Genomic DNA, 16,484 nt, shown 5'->3' with positions numbered 1-16,484 from the left:
TGCAACTAAGACCAGAAGCAGACAAAAAAATAAATAAAATAAATAAATCTTAAAAAAAAAAAAAACCCTGTCCAGCTGAAGGAGGGCCTGGTCAGCCAGGGAAGGAAGGAAGGAATGGGGAGTATCTGGGTAAATGCTGGCTTGGCCACTCAAGTCCAGGAGCAGTTCTGGCCCAAGGAATCATTCCACCCACCTGGGGGCAGGTGTACCTCTGTCCTGTAGGTGAGGCATCAAGCTTTTTTTTGAGCTGCCTAAGGTGAAGTCTGGTTCCAATTCCTCTCCAACCAAGCGCCCCTCTAAAGACCAACTGCTTTTCACGGAGGTGCCCACAGAGTGCGAAGTCCAGGGTCAGGGCTGGGAGTGCTTGGTGCTCTTGCTGTCATATTGCTCACTGTCACTTCATAAATTGGTCGTTTCGTTTGGTTACTGTACATCCATCCTTCCTCCCCAAAGCAGAAGGTCTCTTCCTGGGACAAGACCCTGGACTGAGGTGGATTCAGGAAAATGATGCCACCCAGGGAAGCCCAAGACAGCAAGAACAGCCTTCCCCATCTGTCTTTGTTCTTCTGGCTTCAGAAAAAGCGGAGGTATGGAATTTAGAACAAAGGAGCCTCCCCATCCCCTCCCCCTCTTACCATCTATAGAATCCGGGAGCTGGAGGAACCCCAAAGATATGTAATCATTCTTACCTTTCTATTTTTAGCACACAGACGACCTCAAATGGGCCTGCCCATGCCCAAGCAGTGGAGTCTGTGCTCACACTGACCCTACAGACAGGTCTTTGGCTACAGGCTTAGAAAGACACTGTACTAGGGAGTCTATGATTTTTTGAAATAATATGAATGCTGATGGTAAACTTGGCTTTTTAAAAAATATATATAGGTTGTGAATAGCTTCTAAACGTACTTTTCATTTCAAAGACAAGATTTTTGTCCTGAAGTTAGTAATTATTTGATTTCTTTCTCATCCAGAGGCATTTAAATAAAAAGTCGAGATCACAGTTCACATGGAATTGCATGGGCCTTTTTTTCTTTTTTTTGTTTTTGCTTTTAACTATCAAAAGCATATTTTCTTCTCTTGACCATAAATTACTTGGCCTTAAGCATTTTTTGGCTACACTGAGAGGATGTGCTGCAACTTGTTTACTCACTCCCCAAGCTCTGAACATTTAAAATGCTCCCACAGTTTTTCAAAAGAGTGAACATGTGGATGGTTATGATGAAATTATTTTCCAAATGAAATTTTTCTATTAATTGATGCTGTCACCCAAAACAAATGTTTGTTTCAACCTTCTCTACATGAAGATATTATTCATTGGTATTTCATTGGGTAGAAAATTGTATTTAATTGTTGTAATCGTCTGTAATTACCACCAAAACGTACCAAGTAATGGCAGTCCTTCATTGCTAAATTGTTTGTCCATGTCTTCTACCCACTGAAATATATCAAAACCGCCTTTTGTTTTACTTGGTTACTTTATGTGAATTTTAGATAACCCAAACCCAAATTTAGATAACCCTGGGCCATGGAAGAGAAGGTCACAGAATATAAATCAATTTACAGTTTGACTTAGCTGAAAATAAGGTGATATTTTTAATATGCAATGCTTATTATTTGCAACTGGCTGAAAAGACTAAATTCTTCATCCCCAAATGTATAATATGTTTGCAAAGAGATTTTAGGTTGGGAACATGGCTGCAACTGGACAAACTCCAAGGCTATACCTATTTGAGGACACATGAAAATCTTAGAATTGTGAATTATGTATATACAGTAACTACAAATGGAAGACATTCTGGCTGGTTTTGTTTTGATTCAGAACAGGTAGAAATACATTGCTCAGAGGAGGGATGCCAATTTCCAAACTCTAGTCCAAGCAGCTGGAAAAAACTCTTCTCTGCTGACTATCTGTCCAGATTGACCATTGGGATGCCACCCACCCACATGAACTCTGCTAGCAGATTTATTACAATGGATCCTTTTTTAGCCTTTTCAATATATGACATGACTCACTCTGCTTTAATAAAGCCCCATCAAATGAGTATAAAATTGGTCCCTATATTGGTGGGTTACAACACTAATTAATGGTGGCTACATTACTTTCTTCTTCTTTTTTTTTTTTTTTTACATTTTTGGCCACGTGGCATGTGGGATCTTAGTTCCTGAACCAGGGATGGAACCCGTGCCCCCTGTGGTGGAAGCGCAGAGTCTTAACCACTGGACCGCCAGGGAATTCCCACACCTGGCTTTTTGAGTGTCTTGTTTTGTTTTGTTTTTTGGACAGAGAACCTTTTCTATTTTAGAAAAGTAATGATGGTAGGAGATGTTGCCACCCCTGGAGCTGGTGCTGGGGTTGGCCCACTTCTCCCGTCTCAATGTGCAGCTACATCTCCTGTAGAGAATCACACCCATTTTAGCGGAAGTTTAAGCTCTGTTGGCCTGTATAAACTTGATAGATGCAGAGTACACTTTTAAAGAAAGAATGAGTACAACTGGATTCCTCTTAAAGACATTGTAGAGAAGCCAGCTCTCGAGGGCAGCGTTAAAGGTCAAGCTTCCTTTAAGCTATACAAAACTGTAAACTTTGAAAAGGGAGAAAAACTTGGTTAATTCACTCCTAACTGCATGTCCAACCTTAAACTCTGAAGACATAAATAGACTAGTGGACAGCAGCTGGTCTGCTTTCTAGAAGAGAGAGCCATGTCTAAGGGGAGGATGGTGGACGAGCCAACCAGCTATGGCTGCAAGATTCTATGGCATGGAGGCTATGCCCCGGGGCACTGAAGCCATTCCATCTGGGTTCAAAACCTGGCTGGGCCACTTCCTAAATGTGTGGCCTGGGCAAGTTATGTAAACTTTCTGTGCTCCGTTCATTCAACAGATATTTATTAAGCAGCTACTCTTGGAATTCCCTGGCAGTCCAGGGGTTAGGACTCTGAGCTTTCACTGCCGAGGGCCCGGGTTCAATCCCTGGTCTGGGAACTAAGATCCCACAAGCCCTGTGGTACGGCCGGCAGTGGGGGGGAAAGCAGCTACTCTGTGCCAGGCACCGCTGTACTAAGCACTGGGAATATAGCAGTGAACAGAGTAGACAAAAATCCCTGTTCTTTTTGTAGGGTGTGTGTGGGATGTTTCTGGAGTGATGGTAATAACGTTTCACAATCTGCATGCTGGTGACTTTGGTGTTGTTTGTAAAAATTCATTGAGCTTTTACACTTATGTGTACTTTTCTGTATGTGTATTTTACTTCGATAACGTGTTTAAAAATCCATGGCCTTGTGTGGATCACAGCTGTATTAAATGAATTAATTAAAGCATGTAGAGCTGTGCTTGCCACATAGTAATATGCACTCAAAACACAGTGGCTACTATTATTACTCCAGTGAAATTTCTTAATAGTGCAAACCAGGCCATCGGTGGATGTTCAAGAGGGATTCGGCTGGCTCTGCTGCTAGGATTAGTACACAGAGTCCTTCCACAAACCAGTTAGGCATGGACCATGCATCTGTCACGAAAAAAATGTGTTTTTCTTTCAAGATCAAAGATATGAAGACTTTTGTTCATACTTGTGAACTAAAGTGATTTAGGGCTGCTGTGCACATGTGGACAAGTTGTGATCTGCACAAGGTGTCCTTATTTAAAGGGCTTCCATTCAAACTGCAAACCTCATGGGCTTGTATATTTATTATCATTTTCTGGCAGGAATTCTGGCAGTCAAGTGTCTTATTCTAACAAAACTTTTATTAAAACAACTTTCTGACAGATGGGGAGTCAAAGGTGTGAAAAGCACCACTTTCTAACTTGCGAAAAGATGTTGCATGAAAATACCACCCAGGAACTTGGAAATAGAGAGAGGAGCCTGCCTCCTAGGAGCTGTTCCTTAAAACGAATACACAGAGGCCCCGATGCAGCCACTTCTGAGACTACAGAACCCCAACCCCTGAGACTTGACTGTCACTGAACTGGAACAAACTGGCCTTGTGGTTTGTCCATCAGCCTTTGTGGTTCTGGATGACAAAAGTCTCCAACAGAGAGACAGATCCTCTCTGGGGTGCTGATAATTCCTGTTTCTGAGGACAAGACTTCCTTCCAGTGTGGCTTCATTGAGGTCTTGGACCCTCTTAGCACAACACCCGAATTTCTCCTGGTGGAGTGGGTTGCAGCTGGCCTCATCTTAGGACCCACACAGACTCCCCAACCCAGCAAGTATGGAGGGGGGCCCATCTGTATGTTTAACAAGCATCCAAGTGACTCTCATGTCCAGGTGAGGGTAGGAGACCCAGTTCTAATTGGGTTTCTAACAAAGGGACTGAAATCAGGTTCACTCAAGCTCAGCCAGACCCCTCAACCTTATGGGAAAGTGGGAGGCAGTACTCCAGTTCAGAAAGGCTTGTGTGTGTGGTGGGGAGAGGAAAAGAAAAACCTGGGAAGCCAGATCCTGCCTTCCTTCTTTTCTAGGCTGGGCCAGGGAGAAGCTGCCTGCTGGGGTGGGTGCGTGCAGAGCCAGTGAGTGTGCAACACGCCTGGCCTTGTGGGGAATGGGGGGCAAGTGAGGGCACTCATCCTGCAGCAGCCACAGGTCAAAGAGCAAAGCAGTCACAGCGCTGCCCTCCCTCTGGTCTGGGCCTAGGCCTGGGATTGGGCCCCTGGGCCAACACCCCAGTAAGGGGATAGGTCTTTGTCTCATCCTGTTCTAAGGACAGTGAAGCTCTGGGGACAGACCTAAGCCAAGTACTGAAGTGCTGTGGGTTAGTGACAGGATGGGGGTGGTCAGAGACTGTCCACCAAATCCTAGACAGTCCAGGGGCCTGCAAATGGTTCCCCAGCCCTGGGTTCCAATCCCAGACCCCCGCAGTCACCTCCTATGCTCAGACCAGAGTCCAGGATGGGACCACAGTCTGGGCTGGAATCTCTGCCCATAGCCCCTTCAACAGGCACCAGTATCAGTGCTGGAGATGGGGAGGGGGGCGCTAGACCAAAAAGTATCATCCTCCAAGGGCCTGTTCTAAGCCTCATGGGCCAGAGAAGCAGCTTCCAGTTTGCTCCACTCTCTATGGCCTTGGTGTTCCCAGCCCTGGGGAGCGGGGAGGGGCTGAGCCCGAGTTGGGGGGACCCCAGAGCCTTTTTGCCAGAAGCTGGGAAAATCCTCCTGGGGCACCTCAGCAGTGACCCCTCCTACCTGCTGTGCCCAGCCTGGAGTGTGAGGGAGCCTGGGTGCGGGTGCTCAGGGGATGTGGTGTGGGCACAGTGCTGGCGGGACCTTCCACTCTTCTCTCCTTTCTAGAAGCAGGGGCTGCGTCCTATTTTCCTTCTAAAAGAGACTTGTTGGTGGGCATGGGTTACAGGCAAGAAACCAAACCAGTTCAATGCGAATCACATGGCCAGTGCCAGGTGTTGGGAGAGGGGCCCTGGGGCTGTGGGAATACAGTGGGCTGGGGTCTCAAAGCCAGGGTCCGCATGCAGCTGTGCCACTGCCAACAGGACTTCGGGCGTGTCCTGTGACTTGAGCCTCAGTTCCCTCTTCTACAAAACAGGGCTAACAGCGCCCACCCGAGTGCACTGCAGGGTTATAGCACTGACTACTCGCAGCTGTCACCACTATTGCTTCTGACCCACCACAGATCTCTGCCTTCAGGACAGACAAGGAGGTGCCGGAGCCTCCCATCCCTTCTCCCCAGAGGCCAGCCTTCCTGTTTCTCCCTTACTCCCAGAGAACATGGTGCAACCAGCTGTTTTGGGGGGACTGGGGTGTCCTCCCTCCCCTGCGGGCTCCGGGCACAACAGCTAGGAAGCATGGAGTGGTCAGGTATGGTCATCAGGGAACAAGGTTCAAGACCAACAGGCAGGGCCAGGCGGAGGTGGAGACGAGGGGCGGGAGCTGGTGGGGTCACTGGCGTACACTTTACACAACCAACGGGAAGGCCTTGGTGGCGGGGAGAGGAGAGGCGGGAGGGAGGGAAGGAATGAGGGCAGCCAGGTGCCAGGGCACAAGTGAGGCCCCTCCCAGCCTGGGGGGCTCGGGGAGACCAAGAGCAGCTGAGGGGCCCCACCGCATACCCAAGGCCCACCCCTCGCCCCAGCGCCCCCGGGCCCTCCCTGCACTTGCTTTCCCCACAGTCAGCAGGTTCGGCCTCAGTGATGGGAGGATGGGAACAGCCTCCCATCCTCAGCCACCAAGGCTGGAAGGTGAGGGACAGGAAAGAGCCACAGGGGGCTCCAGGCCCCTCTGAGGGGCTGAAAAGGACTCAGAAATCCAAACGAAAAAGGCCGAAAGGTTTTTACTCTGTGAGCCCTGGGGAGGGCTGGGCAGAGTGCAAGGTGTCCACAGGAGGGGTGGGTGCAGAGAGGAGGAGCTGGGGCCTCAGTCTTGCTTCCCGGTGTCAGTGCCAGAGAAGCGAGGGGGTGCGGGGCTCTGGAGCCCCAGTCCCAGGGCCCAGCTCGACACCTGCCTGTCCAAGTTCACACTGGAGTCCTGGGCAGTCCTCAGAGTGCAGAGCCCGCCTGAAGTCTGGGTCAGGAGAGGAACGCTGGGCAGAGGGAAAAGGCTGGCCTGGGCTGCCCACAGCTGATCTGAGTTCTTCCAGGGCTGGAGTCTGTCTGCGGCAGAAGAGGCGCAGCCCAGGCAGGCACAGCTGAAGCCCGGTGCCGCTCTGTCTGCCAGAGCCGGGGCCCAGATCCTCCAGCTCCCAGGTCAGGGCTCTGGGTCAGCAGGAGAGCGGAGTTAGGCTCAGAGCTCCTCGGGGGCGCCGCGGGTGAGGGGGGAAGCCTTCTGGATGCCCCCGTCCTCATCGGGGCTGGGGTCTCCCTCGAGGCCACCCAGCTCCTTCCTCTGTTTGCTGCCACCGCTGCCGCCACCCGAGGCCTTGGCCCTGCCGCTCTTCTTCTTGGATTTCTTCCCCCCCAGGGCGGCTGTGTCCCCCTTCTTGCCAGACCACCGCTCTGCCAGGCAGCCTGGGGCAAGGAGGAGAGACACCGTCAACAGACTGCTTTGCTGGGTGAGGAGCACTGGCTGCGGAGCCACTGGGGGAGGCGACTGGAACGCGTCCCAGCTCTGCCTCGCTGTGGTCCCAGGCCCGTTTTGGGGCACCTGAGGCATCCACACGTTACTCTGCACCGGGCGCGTCAGGCCTTGACCCCACCCTGTCCCATCCAGCTCCCTGAGGACAGATGCTACGATGCCCCCATTTCTTATTTCTTTTCTGTCCTCCCCCTACCCACCTCCCCTGAGGGGAAGGCAAACAACACAATCGAGGGCTGACGTGCCCTCAGACTCACTGGTATCCTTGCCCTTCAGCACGTGATTGGCACAGAGGAACTGAGTCAGGTCCTCTTCCTGGTGGTTCCTGTACCAGTCCTCGATCACCTCCTCAAACTCCTCCACCAGCACGTCGCACTGTTAACCACAACGCCTCGCGTTGGCAAAGCCCGGCGCCGACTTCTCCCAGAGGAGCCCAGCCGAGCCCCGCCGCCCACCAGGCTGGTGGCTGATTCCCGAGGAGGCTGCAGCCAGAGGGGTGAAACGACTTGACCACGGTCCCCCGGCTCCTGGTGGCCTTCCTCAGCCGAGGACCCCCCACCACCCAGCTCTGTGGGGCACAGCTGACCTCTGAGGGCCGAGGGGTCCGTACCTGCTTCTTGAGGTCAGCCACCTCTGCAGAGGTCTCGTTCCACAGCTCGTAGGGGATGTCCATCACCACCTTGACCCCTTTGTGCACCAGGTTGTGTAGCGTCTCAAAGGTCTCCGACATGCCCTGGAAGAGGCGACCAGACATGAGAGGCAGAGACCCTTCCTCTCCCTGCCTCCTCCTCTCCCAGTGGAGCTGGAGGCCCAAGGACCCAGCTGGAAATCAAGACCCCCTATAGCTTCTCACACTTGTCCTGACCTTCCCCTCCCCTCTTTGAGACCTGCATCCCACAACCCCTCCACACACACGCCCTGTCCTGCCTCCCCTCACTCCTTCTTTCCAAAAGGTCTACTGGGGCTTCCCTGGTGGCGCAGTGGTTGGGAATCTGCCTGCCAATGCAGGGGACACGGGTTCGAGCCCTGGTCTGGGAAGATCCCACATGCCATGGAGCAACTAAGCCCACGTGCCACAACTACTGAGCCTGCGCTCTAGAGCCCGTGAGCCACAACAACTGAGCCCGCATGCCACAACTACTGAAGCCCGCGCACCTAGAGCCCGTGCTCCGCAACAAGAGAAGCCACCGCAATGAGAAGCCCGCGCACTGCAACGAAGAGTAGCCCCTGCTCGCTGCAACTAGAGAAAGGCCGTGCGCATCAACGAAGACCCAACACAGACAAAAATAAATAAATTTATAAAAAAACCCAAAAACCAAAAAAGCCTGCTGTTGCCCTCAGGCCCTTTGGACAAATACTCCTTTACCAGGAAATAAGTTGGTCTTGGCTCTTTCCTCTCACTGTGACCTCCTCCATATCCAGGCCCACTCCCTGCTTCGGGTTCTTCCTATGGCCTGTGTCCTTCCTTGAGGGGAAGAGGCACAGGCGAAGCAGGGAGGACTCTTGGTTTCATAAAAAATATTCTTCTCCACGGAGACAACACACTATTTCTCCTCTATCTTTCCAGAGATCATGCACGCGACTAGAAGCAAATATACACACAAATATATCCTCTCTTCCACCCCCACTTTTTACACAAGCAGCAGTATGTATCATACACACCATTCGGCACCTTGCCTTTTTCACTTAATAATATACTTTGGGGCTTCCCTGGTGGCGCAGTGGTTGGGAGTCCGCCTGCCGATGCAGGGGACACAGGTTCCTGCCCTGGTCCGGGAAGATCCCACGTGCCGTGGAGCGGCTGGGCCCGTGAGCCATGGCCGCTGAGCCTGCGCGTCCGGAGCCTGTGCTCCGCTACGGGAGAGGCCACAACAGTGAGAGGCCCGCGTACCGCAAAAAAAAAAAAAAATAATAATAATAATATACTTTGGAGATGATCTTAGTTCAGTTCATAAAAAGCTATCTCATTCTTCGTTTTACACTTTGCAAAATGGTCTACTGAATGGCCACACTGATTTATTTAACCACTCCCCTACTGGTGAATGGTTAGGTTGGTTCTAATTTTTTTGCTACGGAAAATAATGTGAAACATTTTTAAATTAAACATGGATTTATTACCAAGTACAACACTAACACCCATTATAAAGATAAAACCTAAGACTTCTGTGGTTTGATACTATTCATCTAGGTTTCCCAGGGGTTTCTGATGGATCTCCTTTGCTATAAGGGTACTTAGGTGGAGAAATGTGGGAGACAACTCTCCTACCAAACATGGAAGATGCAGAGACAAAGAAACATGGGCCTTGTTGCAAGAAAGCTCATTCTCCAGGGAGAGAAGCATTCGTGTACACAGTAAGCACAATAAATGTCACAAGGGCACCATGATGGAGGTCCAGGTAGGGGCCCTGTGGGCCCAGAGGAGGGACGTGGCAGTCACCGCTCCCCAAGAGTCTTCTGACATCTCCTCTAAACACTCACAATTCGGCACAGCCTGAGTTCTCCCTGCACGAGTGCTTAGGCCTCCGAGGGGCTGCCACCCGGGAGCATTTCTATCTGGGGCTGAGGCAGGACCGCAATGGGCAGGCCCAGACCATCAGGGATGTGCCCACTGCCACTGAAAAGTCAGGCCGCTCAGGAGGGAGGGGTGCCAACAGCAATGGATGAAGAACGGGGAGAGACCGAGGAGGGATGCTCCCAGGGCACGATCTTTCAGTGGCACCCAGACCAGCAGACACACTTAAACATGCAGCCTGGCCCCGGTGGGGATGAAGGGCCAGCACAAACCCAACCTTGGCAAATCGGTTGCTGCCGGTCCTCTCCTTGTGTAGGCTGTAGTCCAGGAGCCGCTTGCAAATGGTCTCAGTGACTTCGATTAACCGTAAGTCCCTGCCGAGACAGCAGCACGAGAGGGCCTGAGTTCCCCTCCTCACCCCCGTGGAGTAGTGGTCCGTCCCTCCAGCCCTGCTACCCCAACACCTGCACATCTCACCAACGGGAAGGCAGAGCTGGAAGGAAGATAGGTCATCTGGGGGGGGCTCTGAAATGCTGGAACACAGACCAGAGAGACACAATTTTAACAGCTCTACGGGAAGGAAGTTTTGTTTTTGTTTTTTTTAATAAAGCTAAATGATTCAGTAGATTTTTTAAAAATAAAGTAAAATGTATTAAAGTTTGATGTTAAGATATCACTTCATTTTGAAAGGATGATCATAGTTGATGGAAGTGTTTTTTGGTTTGTTTTTAATATTTATACCTGGCAAAGTTAAAAGTTGGTAATCTTTTCTTTTTTTCTTAGGCCACGCTGCGAGGCTTGCGGGATCTTAGTTCCCTGACCAGGGATTGAACCCGGGCCACGGCAGTGAATGTGCCCAGTCCTAACTACTGGACTACCAGGGAATTCCCCAGTAATCCTATATTTAAAAAAATTAATCCATAAAATCCAAGAGCCTGGGAATCACTGATAAGGTCCAACAGTCTTGCTTTTACAGATGAGGAATGTGAAGCCCAGAGGCATTCAGGGATTTATGAAGGCCACACAATTAGTTGGGGATAGAACCAGTGGGCAAACTTAGGTCTCAGTTAGAGCTGCCTCCCTTTGGTGGGTCTGCCTAGCCAGAAGGGAGAAGGGAACTTCAAGCTGCTGATGCCTCGAGGGACAAAGCAGACCAGGCCAGTGCCCCCCTCCCTACCACTTCACTTACGACTTGGTGTATTTGACTCCTGAGGTCTTCCGGTCCAGGATGCCATAGCCCATGTCAATCACTTCCTTGGTCTTGCCAGTTTCTTCAAAGGCTGACTTCAGCTCCACTGCGACGTATTTACACACTGGGGGAAGGAGACACAGCACAGCCTACTGAGTGCATCTGAGCCTTTGACGGGAGCTGGCTCCCGGCAAAACAGACCCGAGTGGACGCCTCTCCGGGACTGGGTTGAGTCAATGCTTGGGGCAGAGAAAGGAGTTAGCACCAGACCACCAAATGGAGCTCAGGAGGTGAAAGCGGGCTCCAAGATCCACTGCCCCCTGTCCACTCCTGGCCCTTATTCCTACTGGCTTCATTCCTCCCAGCTCCTTCCTGCTCCTCACCCCCACAATCATTTATTTTACTTAAAAAATTTTCAAACATATAGAAAAGCTGAAATGCTGAAAGAGTACAACGAATAACTATATACCTTCCACTCACAGTCAATAGTTGTTAGTAAAAACAAACAAAAAAACAGTCATGATTTATCACACTCTCTCCCCAATATATAATATAAAGCAATGTGATAATAATAGATGTCAACAATACACACATTGATTTTGCTAAACCATTTTGAAAGTAAGTAGACTTACATCACTCCTAAACAAGTCATCACGCATCTCTTGAGAACAAGGACCTTCTCCTACCTAACCATAAAAATCACCATACTCGGAAGATTAACAACAATTCCAATATCATCTAATACTCAGTCCATATTCAAATTTCCCCAGTTGTTCCCCAAATGTCTTTTTAAAATTTTTTATTTAAAAAAATTTTTAATTAATTAATTTATTTTTGGCTGTGTTGGGTCTTCTTTGCTTCGCGCCAGCTTTCTCTAGTTGCGGTGAGCGGGGGCTACTCTTCGTTGCAGTGCGCGGGCTTCTCATTGCTGCGGCTTCTCTTGTTGCAGAGCACGGGCTCTAGGCTCACAGGCTTCAGTAGTTGCGGCATGCGGGCTCAGTAGTTGTGGCTTGCAGGCTCTAGAGCACAGGCTCAGTAGTTGCGGTGCACAGGTTTAGTTGCTCCATTGGCATGTGGGATCTTCCTGGGCCAGGGCTCGAACCCGTGTCCCCTGCATTGGCAGGAGGATTCTTAACCACTGCGCCACCAGGGAAGCCCCCCAAAATGTCTTTTATGGCTGTTTTATTTCTTGATTTCATATGTTGTTCCAACACCAGCTCTCTGTTCCTACCAAATTAATTTGCTCCATTCCCCCCACAGGCCTGTTTCTACTGTTTTTGTTCATTTATTTTCTCATTTCCTCTTACGCTTCCTTGAACAGTTATTAAGCAACTCCTGTGTCAGGCATTGCCTGGGGATACACAGACAGAAAGAAGGTCCCTCCCTTCTAGATACTCAGTCTAATGGAGCAGAGAGAAGTGTAAACAAATAATTACCATTGCAGAAGGAGTGCTACCACTGAAAGTGGGCAGTGCCTGGGGCTTCAGGAAAGTGCATGATGTCCCCCTTCAGGGGTTGTCTGTCCATTCTCCTAACCTCACCTTAAAAACCCCCTCCCCCAGGAAGCCCTTCTGGATGAATCCCACCTGCTCTTGATTTCATTCTGAGACTCTGCAGGATCCATGCTCTCACTAAGGGCCTCCGTCATCTCATGTGTCTCTCTGATTTGACTACAAGGGCACTCAAAATGAGGATCATGTACTGGACTTTTTTCTTTATTCCTCTAGTCTTGGACTTTATCAGTTGGATACTTGATAAATATTGCTCAGAGAGACTGTGCTGGTGCTTGAGCAGCTTCTGACGTCTCCGAGTGGAATGTGGTCTGCAGGCTAAATGCCATCAGCGTTGTTATAACACCAACAGCAGAGTTGGGTAGAAAACCAACTTACTACTGAAACAAATAAATCCCCTGCAGGCTTGTTTGGTGAAATTTTATAGCATATGCATTAATAGATGGCTTGGAGAACTTGGAACACATGAAAATTCCAAAATGTAAGCCAGTGACCTCAGAGTCTGCAATGAATTGTGGGTGTCTCACCTCCCTGGCTCTCCATCCAGGACCATCTGGGCTCCCTCCCCTCTTCTGTCCTGTACTGTGTACAAGCTCATCATTTTTCTGGCTCCTGTGCCCCCCCGCTTCCACACCCTCAACATGCAGTATGCCAGGCCCCGGAGGTTGGAACCCATCAACTCATCTCTCTTATACCCATCAACCACAACCTTGCTGCCCAACTCTTCCAAACCTTACCTCTTCAAGACCCCCTCTGGGGGTCCCACCCAGAGCCAGACTTGGAGGAGACTCATGGCACAGACCCCAGATCCTCATGCACATCCACCCACTTTTTTCTGGGCAGGTTCTCCTTCCTCTGTGCCAAGGCCACTTCCACTCAGGCTACTGAGCCAGGAGGCAGGATTTGTTGGCCAGATAGTCAGCACTTAATACCAAAGATGTCACAGTGAAAAGTAAAAGTAAATATACACGATTAAGAGGAGCCTAAGGGTTGGAGTTTGCCAAGCCTTCCTATGACTGAAAATCCCTTTAAAATTATTTTTATTAATTACCTACAAAATCAGGTTGGACTAGAATGATCTAAAGATCTTTGCCAGCTCTGTGCTATTATGAGTCTAAGGAAAAGAAATGTGAACTTCTTAGACTATGAGAATAATAAGAGAAACAGTAAGGGCTCTTTGGTATTAGAATAAGATAGGAAATGAGAAGGGGAACTGAAACCCCCAAAAGATGTTGGCTATGACTAAAAGAAGAGTGAAAGAAAGGAAGGCATCAAAACCCTCTGACTGTCTATTCAAGACAGTGAGGGAGAAAGTAGAGGCTAGAATCCACATTGGGAGGCCGACCAGTGAGGTCAGCTCATCTCTGAATCATCTCACCTTTAATCTCTCAAACAGAAAGATTATGCTTTCCAAACTACCCCCACTTCCCAGTGCTTGGGGAACCTCTGGCCGACTGTACGCTTTGTGTTAGGATGCAACAGATTTATAGCCAACTTTCGTGGGGCGCTGGGGTTAGGGAGGGGAGAAGGAAGGAGTGGGTGTAAAGGCCTGAGGAGGAAACTGAGAAATGGAGGGGAGGAAATAAAAGGTAGGCCCTTCCCAGTCCTGAATTGCTGGTTTACGTGCTGGCGCTCTTTTCTCTCTTTCCCACTCCCTCTCCTTCTCTCTCTCTCCAGTGCCACACCTTGGGAGGCCTTTGGGATTCACTCTTTTCCCATATTCCTAAAATCTTCCTCCCTCAGGAAGTTCCCCCAGGCTCTCTTCTCCTAAAGTGACCCTTTGGCCTCAGACCCTCCTCCCGCCCCCACCCCCTTCACTCATACTTATTCTAAATACAACTACTGGTTGCTTACTAGGCACTGTGTGAATAGCTATCTGAGTCAAGGTCGCTGCCCGCAGCTCACAGCTAGTGGGGGAGACTTCCAATGACACAAAGTAGGTTGCCGTGAGGGCACAAAGGGAGCGTCTCAAGCTCTTCTTCCCCCAAGACCAGTCATGTGGATCTTTTCAGTTCCTCAAACTTGTCCTTTGCTTGTAGGCCTCTCCATCTGTGGTTTCACTTCTCTTCACCCGGCTAACTCCTAATCGTTCAGGGCTTCCTGGACGAAGCCTTTCCCCCCATCTCTGGGCTAGATTTAGATGCTCCTCACCCAGCCCCCAAAGTTCTGTGCCTCCCCTACCACGGCATCTACTACCCCGATTATAAGTGCTTGTTTTCACCGATTTCTGAGCTCCAAGTGCACTGAGACCTGAACTCTCGCCCGCCCCTGTGTCCCCAACATCCAGCACAGGGCCAGGAACATAGCAGGTTCAGGGAGTGGAGACCCGCTGGAGAGCCCAGGGCCTTCGATCCCCCGACGCTTCTCCTCAAGCCCCGCCCCCTCACCTTCGCATTTGCTGGGCAGTCGAACCCAGTCGGTCTCCTCTGCTCGGGCCTGCCTCGGGCCCAGTTCCGGGGCCGCCAGAAGTAGCAGCAGCAGCAATAGCAAGGGGAGAAGCAGAAGACAGCGGGGCCTGGGCCCGGGCCGGGGCCGGGACGCGGGCTCAGGTAACGGCTCCATGGCCCAGCCGGACCCGACCCGAGCGGACCCGGCTGCGCTTCCTCCGGCTGCGCGAGCTAGGCAGCTTCTCGGAGCCGCTTCCGGGACTGCACACGTGCCTCAGCGTAACCAGGGCAACGAGGAGCCCCTCCTGCCTACTCCAGCTTTAGGCCGCCTCGTCCGGTCCCCAGAGCCGACGAAGGCCCGCGGACTAGGCAGCCAATGGGCTTTTCGGGGTTTGCCTTCTAGCGAAACGGAGAACGATCTTTTTTCGGCCTCGGCCAATGAGAGAGCGGATGGTGCCCTCAGTGACCTATGGCAACATCTTTTCCCATCCCATAACGGAGGCTCTGGGAGGGGCTGGAGGACCGGGACTAGGGAAGAGGAAGCAGCGCCCTGGTCCTGAAAGGTATGGGAAAGAGAGTCTTCACTGCCTTCTCCGCCTCCTTGCACGTCGCTTCTCCCCTGGGGTCATTATGAAGCTAGTACTAACTGAGCACCAGTTCTTAAATTTTATTATTATTATTGTTGCTGTTGCTATTGTTCTAATTGCCGGTCACTCTAGTAGGCGCTGTGGATGAGACCTGGACGATTCCAAGAGTCCCCAGCCTTCAAGCAGCTTTCTTAGGGCCCAGTAACGCTAGATTTGTCCCAGTGAGAACTAGAACAAATCATTTCCTCTCTGAGCCTCAGTTTTAATCTGTATGATGACAAAGTGATCCTCCTAGCTGCTGTTCAAGACTTGCCTGTTCCTGCAACGCTCAAACGGGTTAATAGAATTAAGGCTTACTGAGCAGATTGTAAAAAGTTCATGCAATAATTTTCTTTTTAGTGTGTAATCTGGCTCCCTTTTCTGGCCTGTTGTTTTTTTCTTTGGATTCTGAGCTCCCACAAGGCAGGGACTTGGCTAATGAATGATTGATTTCCCTTCCGCTTCCCCAGCAACAGGGTGCCTAGCACAAGGAGTTGCTCAGTGGAACCCCCTTGTGCTGTGTCATCAAGAGGAGGACTCTCTGGGTCTTTGGGGCTGCTTCAGGCTGGCCCTGAGCTCAGTGTTCTATGGACACGCACAGACCAAGGCTGCTTCTCTGGGAGGTTGTCTGCAAATTCCATTTTTGTCCATAAATCCGTGTTTTCCAGTGCCTCTTGTTTCCTTCCTAGAGGTTGGATATTTATGCTATTTTATAAAGATTTTAAAGGACTGATGCTCAGTCCATTGACTTGTTATTTCCTGATCTTAGTTTCTTTTTTTTTATTTATTAATTAATTAATTTATTTTTGGCTGCGTGTGGGCTTTCTCTAGTTGCGGCGAGTGGGGGCTACTCTTTTTTGTGGTGCACGGGCTTCTTATTGCGGTGGCTTCTCTTGTTGCAGAGCACAGGCTCTTGGCGAGCGGGCTTCAGTAGTTGTGGCTCGCGGGCTCTAGAGCACAGGCTCAGTAGTTGTGGCACACGGGCTTAGTTGCTTCCAGGCATGTGGGATCTTCCCGGACCAGGGCTCGAACCCCTGTGCCCTGGGGCTCGAACCCCTGTGCCCTGCATTGGCAGGCAGATTCTTAACCACTGTGCCACCAGGGAAGCCCCTGATCTTAGTTTCTTAGCTTAAAAGAGTTGTGTGGGTGACAAGGCACTTTGGATAGGCAGGAGCTGTGGTATGTAGAATTCCACAGTGTAGAGGGTCAGGACATTGTCCTGAGGTCCTCCATGCTCTCTA

The 16,484-nt window shown here is 50.4% G+C and overlaps 1 protein-coding gene across 1 annotated transcript; it reads right to left on the bottom strand.

Annotated features, from left to right (window-relative positions):
* Positions 1–6,254: 6,254 nt before the first annotated feature.
* Positions 6,255–14,904, bottom strand: CNPY3 (canopy FGF signaling regulator 3). Its single transcript, XM_065884769.1, has 6 exons — positions 14,618–14,904; positions 10,720–10,843; positions 9,808–9,904; positions 7,629–7,751; positions 7,276–7,393; positions 6,255–6,951 (listed from the first exon to the last, which is right to left on the bottom strand). Exons 1-6 carry the CDS (start codon positions 14,790–14,792, stop codon positions 6,728–6,730), a joined length of 861 nt encoding a protein of 286 aa, XP_065740841.1. The 5' UTR covers positions 14,793–14,904; the 3' UTR covers positions 6,255–6,727.
* Between the last annotated feature and the right edge of the window lie 1,580 nt (positions 14,905–16,484).

The sequence above is a fragment of the Phocoena phocoena genome, chromosome 10 (genome assembly GCF_963924675.1).
Source record: "Phocoena phocoena chromosome 10, mPhoPho1.1, whole genome shotgun sequence".
Classification (NCBI taxonomy): domain Eukaryota; kingdom Metazoa; phylum Chordata; class Mammalia; order Artiodactyla; family Phocoenidae; genus Phocoena; species Phocoena phocoena.
The sequence above is the reverse complement of the archived record's forward strand: the minus strand, read 5'-3'. Positions and strand labels throughout refer to the sequence as shown.

Coding starts and splice junctions, on each gene's coding strand:
- CNPY3 (XM_065884769.1), bottom strand. CDS start 14,792: ATGGAGCCGTTACCTGAGCCCGCGTCCCGGCCCCGGCCCGGGCCCAGG. Junction 10,844..14,617: donor ACTGCCCAGCAAATGCGAAG/GTGAGGGGGCGG, acceptor TCCTTCCCCCAG/TGTGTAAATACGTCGCAGTG. Junction 7,752..9,807: donor GCAGCAACCGATTTGCCAAG/GTTGGGTTTGTG, acceptor CGCCTCTTCCAG/GGCATGTCGGAGACCTTTGA.